Source organism: Xiphophorus couchianus, chromosome 8 (assembly GCF_001444195.1).
Source record: "Xiphophorus couchianus chromosome 8, X_couchianus-1.0, whole genome shotgun sequence".
Classification (NCBI taxonomy): domain Eukaryota; kingdom Metazoa; phylum Chordata; class Actinopteri; order Cyprinodontiformes; family Poeciliidae; genus Xiphophorus; species Xiphophorus couchianus.
In genome coordinates, this window is record NC_040235.1 from 15,525,324 (window position 1) to 15,537,874 (window position 12,551).

Sequence of the window (12,551 nt, forward strand, 5' to 3'; positions counted from 1 at the left end):
TATTTACAATTAAATCCCTCCAGACTTTTCATGTTTTATGGGACTGACGATTAAAAGGATGTCTACATTTGCTGAATGTCAGAGTCTAATGGAAGAGAGAACATTTTAGAGGACAATATGTAGCCTTCTACGAATTTGGCAGACTTTTCCATTTAAATTTTTCTTCCTCAAGCTATTCTCAAAATACTTTGCTGAAATTATGGTCTTCTGACAGAACTGACGTAGCTGAGTCAGACTTTTAGGCTGCCTTTCTCACACTTTTCAGGCTCTGAATTCACATTTTTATGGGTGCAAGATGAGGGGTATATGATAACTGTGCCAAAACACTGACCTTGGCATCCTTAATGTCCTTCCTTACTAGATCATTTTCCATGAGGAAGACCCATTTATGTCCTCAACTCTTGACTAATTTCTGAGGGTATGGCTTTAATCTTTGATGATGCCAGTCTGTGTTGGTAGATGACTTGCTTCAGTGTGAATAATACAAGCTTCTAAAATGTCTGAAAAAATTGTTGTGTGTTTCTGATCAGTGTATGTAAAATTCTGGATTCAACTGCAAATAGATTTATATCAGTTTTCATTTTGGCTTTTGATCACACTTTTCTGTGTGTAAGAAGAATCATCATTCACATTCCCAGAAAACAGCAAAACAGAAATGGAGATTACAAAATAAGTTTATTTGTAGAAATAACTACAAAATGTATATTAAACATTTTTTTAAAGGATATGAGTCAAATTGGATGTTATGGTTTGATGAATTTTCACAATATCAAAAATCAGACAGATAATATTCAATCTGTATCTGGTATTTAGCTCTTCTGTGTTGATTTAGTCACCGGTGCTTCCTGTTTACATATAATTAGGAGGCACAGATATCCTGAGATTCACAGTTTCTTTTCTGTCGCATAGATACTTCCAAGTTCATTCCTGTGTGCATTTTGTTTTCCACACATTCTCCCACACAAGAAAGCCTCAAAAGGCCTCTTATTTACAAAAGATTTTCGAGCTGAGAAAACTAAAACTAACACTGCATAGATGTTTCACTCGCACCGTTGAAAACCTGGAATATGTTTTATTTTAGAGCTCCAAGGGTGACGGACTCCTTCCCCTCGGAGGGGAACGGAAGCGAGGAGCGCTTTGCCGTGGCGTAGGAAGTGTACGGGGGCGTGGGATAGGCGCTGGAAGATAAACGTGGCAGAGTGGATGTGGAGGACGATGGACCCTGGGTGTGTCTCTCAGGAGGACAGTAGGCAGGGGACGTAGAGCGTCCTTTGCTTTGCAGGCTGCTGCTGCTGCTCTGTAGCGGTGAACTGGAGGTTTTTGGACCACGGGTCAGGGATGATGTGGAAGAGCTGGAGAGAGGTGAGGTTCTCATGCCATACCCCAGAATGCCCGTGCTCATCAGGAACTCCCTGGAGCCATAGGCCGGTGGTGTTGGTCCACGGGAACCTGCAGGTCGAATGTTGTCTGGTGGTAGACTTCTCCTGCTGGGGATGTCGTAGATCCCAACATCTGGGTCGTAGAGCACCTGCGATCTGGCACTGACGCGGAGCATCCTCTCCCTCTCCTCCTGCTCCCTTCTCTCCTGGATGGAAGCCATGATTGTTTTTGAAAAGTTGTCATAGCGTGCGGCGGCGGACATTGGAAGACTCACATCATGGGGATAGAGATCTCTGAGGTTGTCTTGAAGACCTTGAGAGGTCAAATCTCGTTTTACCAGACCGGGAGGGGGGATGTCTCGTGTAGCTATGCTCTGGGATTGGAGGTCTCTTGTGATAAGTCCATGATAGGCAGGAGAAGAGTCTCTCTGAAGGAAACCTGGTAAAGATGGCGAGGGATCCCTTGAGGTGGACTCTCGGGGTTGCGGAGATTGTCTGGCAACTCCCATGAACACAGGACTGTAGGAGTGAGGAGGCGGACGCTGCACAGCCCCATCAGTACCCAGACCCATAAAATGAGTGTGGTAGCTGACAGGAGGGGCCCCTCTTTGGACCATGAACTGAGGGTCCGAAGGCCTCACAAGGTTATTGTAGGAGGGTTTGCTGTTGCGGCTGCTGCACTGGTTGGTCAACAGACTGGGAGTTGTGATGATCCCAGGGGAGGAATTGGATCCCAGCCCTTCGGGGTTCATCGAAAGAAGCTGGGATTTGCTGCCATTGCGGCTGCTGTGTTTTAAGGTGAGAGAGCGAGAGTTGAGCGTCAGAGAGTTGAGCTGTAGAGAGCTGGAGACTGTCGAGGGCTGGAGGGGAGTTGAGACAGGCACACTGGCCTGATGGCTGCCTCTCGCAGGGCTTCCTCTGGTGTTAGAGCAGAGGTCGGAGCCTTTGTTGATGCCTTGCTGCTCGGATGTCTTCAGCAGCTGAGTATTGAAACATAAGAACACACAGCACTGTTTGTCAGGTACCCAACAAAACATTATAAATTTTCTTTTAAAAAAGAAAAAAAAGAAGGTCACCTGCTCTGGGGGAATGGGTGAGGATCCTCTGGAGATGGCCTCCAGAACCGGACGTAGCTGTGGCACAGTCGGAATAGAAACAGGAATGATGGATTTGGTGTGATGTCCCAAATCTGAAAAATAGGTTATTTTGGGATTAATATAATGCACTTGCAAATATAAACAAATATCTACAATAGGAAATTTAATAATGAAACTTTAATACGTAAGATTTAGCAATAAGAGGTGCATCTTATTCTTGTTACAATAGGATCAGACATGGAACCCTCCTCTAAAATTCATTAAAGTTGATTAATTGCAACCTTTAGCAACCTTGTGAACCTTACTATGTGCTAGGACATATATGTTTATTTAAAGGTTTATAACATGTTACACATATGCTTTGTTCAATTTACTAAGTGTTTGTTTTTGAAAAACATAACATGTGTGATGTTATGTTTTTGTAGCACCCTTAAAAAACTACTATATATATATATATATATATATATAAGTCATGTCATAATTTTCTTCTAATTACAAACTTTGCACCACTTTTTACTAGTTTGCTACATATGCCAATCAAACACACTGAGAGAGAAATTTATAAAAGCTCAGCATATATAAGCACGTTTGCAAAGCAAAGCACTGCAAGTCAATAAATGTGGGGGAAAAAAACTATCTGGATAGGTATGTCTTGTTATCAAAGGTTATGCTTCATGTGTGTTTGTAATTCCAGCGCACCATCCAAGACAGCAACTTGGCTTTTCAGCAGACCGCGATCCGGTTTTGGAGGCAGCGGCGGCGGATTTTTCAGCTGTTTGATGTCTGACAGCTCGACAGCTCCAGCTGAGGATTGCTGGAGAGAGAAATAAACAAACATAGAGATGTGAGGGATACATCTCATATCTCTTGACAGCTGAGGTCACAGTCCTTAGACGATGTGCTTGAAATACACATTTACTTGCGCATACCTTATTTTGTATTGCTAGGCTCTGGATGCCGTTGTCCCTGATTTTCACCGGCATCTGTCTGTCAACCTCTGGTCTCAGGAACGGAGGCTGCACAAGGATGACTGTTTTTTTGCAGGTCCTTGATGTGTAACTGGTTTCCCCAGACAAAAAAAAAAACAGAAAAACCAAAGATTTAGCAAGTAAGGTATAAGGCAGCTAACAAAGATGCAGATTGAACAGGAAAAATATGCTTCTTACTTTGGAGAAATGGGACTGCAGACCAGATACTCCATGTTGCTACAACAGCCTCGTGAAAAAGGATTTATTCCCCCTTGAAACTTGCCAGTTACCTGTGGAAACATATAGAGAGACATTTAGGTGTTGTGCAGTAGTGAACATAAACTGCAAAAGTATTCACAAACTTTAATATTTTCAAGTGCTGTCATGACAACCACGAACCAAATGTATTGGGTTATGATTTTATGCAATAGACACAATCTGGGAAGTGCCCAGATTTTTTTACCCTTATTGCAAACCAGAAGAGAGATTATGTTTGGTTTAATTTTCTTTTAACAAATAATAATCTGAAAAGTGTGATTCTGAATCAACTTCTTGGGGTTTGTGACTACCAGCTTATGCATTTAGAAACTGATATTTAGCTGAAGCTCAGACAGAGGGGACTGAGAGCATCTGTGAATGCCAATATAATGTAGGATTTTTGTGTGGACTTTGACTAGGCCATTCTAGCATGTGGATATGCTCAGATGTAAACCATGTCATTGCAGTTCCAGCTGCATGACAGGGTTGCTGTTCTGCTGGAAGGAGAACCTCTAAAAATATCTTTGCTGCTTCTCTAAATAATGATCTCTTTGTTCAGTTTAGGTAGATGATTCTGTTTGGCTAGATTTGAAGTTATGACATTCTCATAAGATGAAGGAAACAGTACTCTATGAGTCTTCAAAACCCTTGGATATTGTTTTCTACCTTAAATCGGCTTTAAACTTCATTCCTAGTCTGAGAACTTCACAAAAATCTGGATTTCTATTGTGATTAAATCACAGGGGATTCTATGCACTAGTTTAGTGACATTTTTCTGGATGTCAGAGTAACGTAGGCAGAGGTAGACATTTACTTGCATAAAATTCTGAAAATTGTAAAAATTTGAATCATTTTTCTTCTATTTCAATCTAGCTCATAAAATCCCACTGGACACTCTTACAAGATGAATAATCACGATTTTGTTCTGAAAACCTCTCACTTGTTCGTTAGTGGTCCGACCTCTGGACACCAGGTACAGGTGGAAACCAGTGAGACCCAGGACTGGTATCAGAAATAAGCCTGATATGCTGATCACTACCAAACTGCGACAAACAATCTTAAGGAAAACTACTTCAAATTCTGATTTTTTTAGACAAGTGTAAGCACTGATAGACCGAACAAGAGGCTTGTCACAAGGATACGTGATGAGGCAATGCAGCTTCCATAAATCGTCCACGTGGTGCAGGACATATACGAGGCCAAAGGTGAACACAGCGATCATGTGAACGGTGAGAGACGAGAGAAAGAGAAAGAAATAGCGGTAGTTTCGTCTCCCAATGCAGTTGTTCACCCATGGACAGTGATGGTCAAAATCCTGAGGAAAGATTCAGAGAATCAGTCATGTTTAATCAAAAAATATTCATTTGGACCTCGTCGAATATCCGCTCTACTTTCTAAATATAGCTTGGTATTTCAAATTGTGTTTCCCCGGAAAAAACAAAGGATCCGAGTAAAGGATTTACCTGATTAACAAGATCTCACCCTCTGTCCACCACTCATCCAGCAAAAATCTACTTTACACTGCTGCAATTACTCCTTTTTTTCCTCTGAAGCTCTCTAATTACTTTCTCTAATCCTAATCTGTAGTTCCATGTTTTTTGTTGCTGTCAGAGTTGAATGTGTTGAGTGTGCACTCACCTCCACACAGTGATCGCAGACACTGCAGTGGGAGCATCGAGGAGGTCTGTAGAAGTGGCACGATGCACACCACTTCATCCTCACCTGGACGCCTTTCACGTCCACATTTTTGTACAACGGAGCGCGGAACTCGTCCTCCTTGTCTTCGTCCTCGCCAGCTAAAAAAATAATAATAAAAATGCACACATACTTAATTCTCTAATCTAATATCTTCCAGGCTGGAAAAGTAACAGGAGTTTGATTACTGACCTACAGGGAGAACCCCGGCATCCATGAAGGTGGCCATGGTGAAGTTGGCAAGCACAAAAAGAAAAAGGACGGCACAGCATGGTGGAACAGCGGGGCAGATGGTCACAGCCAACCACGGGCATCTGAATGTAGACATACACACACGTGCACACACACAGGAAAGAAGAAGAAAACCTGTTTTCTGAACTGGAAATAGGAGTTTCAGTCCCCTTCAGGCTGCAAAATCAAGGCAACAGTAAGGACTTTAGGGGATAATCTCCATCCTATTTATTCTGATGGGAGATGTGGATCACAAAAGTAATTGTTTACAGTGAGAGATAAGCATGTATTAGCGTGTGTCCACCAGTACCAGCAGCAAGGGATTAAATAAGGAGGTCTCTACAAGCTGCAAGCTAAGACACTGTCTGTCTGTCTCAACGAGGGCGACACAGAAAGCGCTGGACAAGACGTTTCATCAGAGATCAATTCGTTTATATTAGGGCTGCAAAATGTTTTCAAAAGAATTAATGGCAACTCGTAGTAAAAACCTGAAATTTCAAATAACATAGACTATAAACATGAAAATACAAATATGGCGTGGGAAAATCTATTTTGTAGCACAAGCTTGACCAAAACAAACAGTTTTCATGCAGGTATTCTCAGCAAAGCTGTCTCATAATCAAACACATATTGCGAACTGCAGGGGTGTCATGGCTGCTCCAACTACATGCACTATGCAGATGCACAAGAGGATTTCAAGAACCCTCCACTATTTAGGCCACATTTTTTATAAAGGATGTTGATGAGGCCCGGAAGGAGGCCATTGCCAGAAAGCAACTGGCAGAAATGCAAAAGCAAGTCTCAAAAGTTTCAGGGAAGATGCTTGATGATTTAGAAGTTGAATTAGAGAATCAATAGATTTAACTTTTGAGAGGGTATGGTCAGGTAATGACCTATATTTTACGCAAACGACATGTTTATATCAGTCAGTTAAAGAAGCGAATGTTCAACAAATAAATAACAGTTTTTTTAATTACATTATTTAGCAAAAATGTATTGTTATGGCAAAATAAAATATATATAAATGTGTGGATATGATACAGATTGTTTCAATTCACTCCCATTTTCAGCTAAATTCAGTAAATTTCCATAAATCCTAAGGAAAGTTTCAATCAATGGGGAACTGATTGAACTATTAAAGATGGTCTTTGTGTAGAAATAGAAATGATGCTTAATCTTTTCCATCAACCCACTGAGACAATGAGGGACAGTTCAACTGGACAAGTGAATGTCTTCAGTGTGAGATTAGAAGGATGTATATAATCAGATTACAGTCATAGACATAGGAAAGAATTGTTAGATTATATAAACAGACTTTAATTAACCTAAATACGCCGGGTTCTCTGTTTGTCAAAGCATGAATTTTACTTCTGCTACTTACTAGCTTTGTTTCTCTTCTATTTGAAGCTATTGAAGGAGCTACTTTTTTCTGTAATATAGAAAATAGCATAGATAACTCATGGACCAGGATTTTTGTAGTTGTTTTTTTGTCGACAATGTCAGCATATGGATGCTCACACTGAGCCAGATTCTGCTGGAGGTTTGATTCTATTAAATGTGAGTTATTGTTTCCACTGCATGCTGAGCATGAAGGACTGCTGCAAATTAACATCTTGATGCAATCGACTTTATTCTCTTCCAGGATAAAGAGAGATTATTCTATCAAGTGGAATCTCTTGGATAAAAAAGAAAATTCCTAAAAGGAAAAATAACCTAAAAATAAATGACCACAGTGCTTTATAAGTATCAAATTGGGATGTACTTATTTGACTTTGAATCTGTCTATAAAATGATTGGATTTTGCGAAGAGTCTTTAGAGAACATTTGTTGTGAATCTCCACTATATAAATAAACCAAATAGAATTACATTGAGGCAAACTTTCATTGAGAGCTACTTAGTTTGGCATTGTATCATTTAAATCAAGATTATCTTCAGATTGACTTCCACAATTGACAAGAAATTTGAGCCAAATCAAATAAACTATCAACACAACCACAGTAGCTACATGAAGTAACAGGTTCAAAACAAAGAAAAAAGAATTTGTCCCCATCAATTAAAAAAATTTAATTATACAATCATGTTTTTATTGCTTATCTCTTAAATTATTGCAATTTGCTTTTCCTTGTTTTTAAAATACACCTTAATCTGTCCAAACAGTATAAAGGTCTGCTGGGACACTCCTTACCAGAACCAACAGGATAACACATGTCACTCCTCTATTGCTGTTTCTGTACAGTTACTTTAATATTGTGTTGTTAACCTTTATGGCTTTATAATATCAAGCTCCTAATTACATCTCTGACCTGTTTCAGCTTTACATATCAACTCTGAACCTCATATAAACTAACCAGAGACTCCCGGTAGTTCCTCTGACCCATTTACACCTCAACTCTCCGGCTAGCTTTTATTTCTTGCTTTTTAAGACAGGTTTTCATTCTGTATCTCATTTTATGCGAACAGAAATACTTTTTCACAAAATGAACGCTCTGACCATTTCAATAACCTTTGCGTAGCAAAAAGCGAGGTAGACTCATATGCAGGTTGATGTTTGCGCTTCATCCCAGCGCAGCAGAAATCAAACCCTGCGTGGGGATTGTTTCAGGCGGTGGGGGGAGGGATCCCTGCTCCCTTATAAAGGAGTGCCAGCTGCTGATGCCATGCCAGCTGCAAACACAGTAATCCCTAGATTATAAATTTTGGATTACAGACCATTTCTACTTGTCCTGTGCATTGTGAACTTCTCACACTAGATACTGAACACAGGGAAAGCATGCAAGGTTCACCGTCCTTTTAATATAGAAGTTTATTTTCTCCAAATAATATTGCACATTTTTCTAGCTTTTGCTCAAAACGAGCCTCTCAGAGACACTGTAGATCAATGCCGTTGTGTTCTCCACTTGAGTTAATGACAAATAAACACTTCACATTTTCAATAACCTGCAGCTGCAACAAAGCTTTCTCCAATCTTCTTTAAACCACACGCTATCTGAATGTTGTGTTCAAGGACAGCGTTATTCCTTGAACATGAATAGAGTTGATTTCTGCTTTTATTATTTTTAATCTAAAAAAAAGGGAAAAAAATGCCAGATTACAGCGTGGTTGCCTCCATCAGCTGGTCTAAGACCATCTGGAGTGCAGACTAGAGGCAGTTCATTACGCCGCTGGACAAGCCCTACCTAATGAAACGGCACGGGCAGAGCTCTAATAAATCACGCCGAACAGTAAGCTGCTCTGCAATCTGCATGCTGGCCTCATCCCCTCATCAGTGGGTCAGTGGCACAGCAGACGCCACAATGTGAGGGCGTACAAGTTGAGAGAGTCCTAGAGTCCATTTGTGAAAAATAGCAATAGTTGCTGTTTTCAAAAGCAGGAGATTCTTTTACATGACTGCAGTGCAATATCATTTTGCACACTCTGTTTGGGAACCTCCACTGCACTTTTTCTAATTTTGCATTTGGATAAAAATTTGCAAACTATGGAGAAAGAACGTATGAAAAAAAGAGTAGAAATGTGTTGAAGTCTTGATGTGTATCATTTGAGATCAATACAGAAACTGAGCAGAAAGATGTTTTAACTAGAAAACATTCCAAAGTGGGATTTTCTCTAGTCATCTAAAATATTTCACTTTCTCTGATGATCATCTCATTGGTTTAAGAAAGTAGCCGACTACTATTAAAAAAAATCTAAAGAAAAAATCTATAAGAATAAAACAAATCACTGCTGATTTTAATCCACTCTGAGGTTTTACAGACTTATATGATTTGTTGTGGCCATTAGCTAATGGAGGTAATATTAGCTATTGCTGGCCAGCTTTATACATTGAATGCAGACATCATAGAGCGCCCCACCATTGGTGCACTAATCCATTATGTACAGAATGTTTGCATTTCCCATATTGTAATTAGCAATTGTCACAGTTTAATCTGCATTAACGCTCATGAATTCCTTTTTGCTTATATTTTCCTACTTTACAAAGAAAATTTCTATACCTATTCAGACATGTTACAAGATCTCCAAATTTTTTCCATATGTGTGCCCGGTCCAAGCTTAAAAGTGAACCGCACCTAAATGGAAATGGTTTTTCCGAACAAAAGGTAACGTCACAGAGGAACAAAAGCAGGAAATCACACGCTGCTGGATGTTATCAGGCAGAGGAGAACAAAAAAGCCCCGTTGAAGTGAAGCTGAAGGTTGTTCTTTGACTTTCCCAAACCTGCGGCATTAAGAAAAAGTATGCTGAAGCCTTACATGCTCACACTACTAAATGCTGAAACAGAACTGCTGACAATAATAGTTGCAGAATATTACAGGGAGAAAAAAAGGGGCAGATTGACTTTTATGTATAATACCCCTACAGGTCTCATTTCTGAAGAAATTCAAGTACGGCTGGAAGGCTGGAATTATGTTAATGTAGACATTTGGGTTGCAAATGCTCATGTAAATGTACATATTCGCATGAATATTCACACTCTACAGGAAGAACTTCAAGTACAGTGGATGCACAGGCTTGTGCTGAGTAAAAAAAAACTGCCTTGTATGTGTCTCTGGTTCACAGCAACACAAATAAAAGTCGATCTACTCTAATGCGCTTCCATGTTGTGAATGTCCCACCCTACATAGCTGGATGGATGCAGATCTTTGTGAGCTCATAGATGCTCAATTATTAAGCAATTTGTTGTTGATTCCAGAATAGTATGGCATCAACTAGAATTCCCAACAATCTGCACATAATATTAATAATATGGCAGGCAAGAGGGCCCTGCAGAGGACAGTGAAGGGAGCTGAGAAGGTCTTTAAAGAGTCTCTACCCTCTGAGTAGGATCTATTTCAGAGCCGCTGCAGAAACAGGACACTGAATTTTGTTGAACTAGACTGCGCAGAGTTCTACCTGAAGATGTTAACATGCTTTGCTGTTGTTACAATCTGTATTTTAAATGATTTAGGCAAAAAAAGAAAAAAAAAATCACTTTAAGCAAAAAAAATGACCTATTCTGTTATTTTAGGATTATAGATTATATCTTTATTGGCCTACATATAGAATCTATACCAAATATAAAATAAATAAAACTTGTTGCCTCACTGACAAGCTCAAATGCTAACCCCCATCCCAGGAGAAGCAGAAGCATTGCTTCATTCATTCATCTGAAGTGTCCTGGATTTGCTGGTGTAGCATTGACGCTCCAGTTAAGTAGTCTTTTCAATCTCTCACATCAGCAGGTCATTGATTTTTTTTTTCTTTCTCTCTCCCTCTCTGTAGAAATTGAGTTCATAGAAGGAGGGTAGTAGTGGTGGGGAGGGTGGGAGTTCTCAGCATTTTCTGGCACAAGTCTGTCTTTAAATCCCCCCCCCCCAAAAAAAAAAAAAAGAAGAAAGTCTCAGGCCTCCGGTTTAAGAAATGAAACAAAGCTTTTATAGATACTGGCAGACTTACTGTGTCCACAGATTCAAACAATCCAGACTATGTATATATTTTTTGCCAAATATAAATATATGAGCGAATCACATGGCATCTGCCACTGGATTCTAATCCGCTCCCTCCTCCCTCTCAATCTGGTGTCAGACTCCAGTGGAAACGGTGCACGGCTGGAGAATACAGGAGAAACTAGGACAGATCCAGCTCCAGAGGTCAAGGGTCAGTACAGAGGCACAGAGCTGATGATGATGTTAGAAGCCAGTCAAAGTAAGTCAACGTTGGTCCTTAACATAAAACTCTTAAAATGCTGCATAAGACTAACATAACAAAATCAATTACTTAATGTTGTTTTTTGGGGGGGTGGGGCAGGGGAGGTGTTGGCATTTTCACCAAACATTTAATCCTTTTCTCACAAATCATCAAGAATTAGAGAACTTTATTTATCATTTTAAGGCTTTGCATATATTTGACCCATATCTGACACAGTCTTCCCAAGCAGTAGTGTTGTTGATTTCCAGCTGCTAACTTCATTACTGCACATATTAAATGTGCTATAGATGCACGCCAAATGCACTGATGTTTATCGTAGGTGGCTTATCCCCTCAAATGTGCTTACTGTGAGTCCTCAGGGTGCTCCGGGCAGCCACCCAGACTCCAGTTCAAACTGCCAGCCAACCAGGCCAGATGTTGGGGGTCTGCCATCAAAGTGAAATTAGTAATAAATAAACAAATAAATAAATAAATAAAGCAAGCAACTTTTATATTATTTTTAAGGTTTTATTGCTCAATATAAAAGTCTAAATTTGGGGTAACAGGAATAATGTTTACCCTGAATTTAAGTAGGCTAATAGCCTGAAAGTAGTGATTTTAGGGATTAAAAAGAAAAAAGAAATATGCATTCTGACATTCAGCTGCATGGTTGAATATACCGTGCGGGGACACACAAAGCACGTCAACAGCACGTTTAGGGCACTTTTCTCTCTGTCGCACTCACGTAAAGACGAAGAACATGGATGTGGAGCCGACCAGGAGGCAGGCGGCCGTGCACACCGGGATGAAGGCGCTGGGCTTCAGCGAGTCGGCGCCGCTGGCGGGCATCCTGTCCTCTCCGCGCTCATCGGGGTCTCACACCGGCCGAAGGAACCGCAAACGGTGGCCTGTTTAGCCCTTCATGGATAGCAGACGGCGTGAAAAGTGAATTCATAGCGTGGGGAGGGGAAAAAAAAGAATTTTAAAAAAAGAAAGAAAGAAAAACAATCTCCGAAAGCATAAGACCCGCAGCTCCGCAGATCGGTCCCGCATCCCCCGTCCCGACTAGTCCAACAGGCTGGCGCACAGATGCGGCTGTACCAGAGGTGGTGCTTCAACTCAGGAATGACGTGAAGCGACTCTGACTGAGACCCCCTGCTGTGACCCGATGAACTACTTCACTTTCTATTAGATAGATAGATAGATAGATAGATAGATAGATAGATAGATAGATAGATAGATAGATAGATAGATAGATAGA

The 12,551-nt window shown here is 40.4% G+C and overlaps 1 protein-coding gene across 1 annotated transcript; it reads right to left on the bottom strand.

Moving 5' to 3' along the window:
• Positions 1-656: 656 nt before the first annotated feature.
• On the bottom strand, positions 657-12,434 carry zdhhc8a (zDHHC palmitoyltransferase 8a). The gene is made up of 10 exons (XM_028026419.1): positions 12,036-12,434; positions 5,590-5,711; positions 5,341-5,498; positions 4,845-5,017; positions 4,643-4,745; positions 3,643-3,734; positions 3,406-3,535; positions 3,176-3,290; positions 2,456-2,568; positions 657-2,359 (listed from the first exon to the last, which is right to left on the bottom strand). Exons 1-10 carry the CDS (start codon positions 12,137-12,139, stop codon positions 1,073-1,075), a joined length of 2,397 nt encoding a protein of 798 aa, XP_027882220.1. The 5' UTR covers positions 12,140-12,434; the 3' UTR covers positions 657-1,072.
• Between the last annotated feature and the right edge of the window lie 117 nt (positions 12,435-12,551).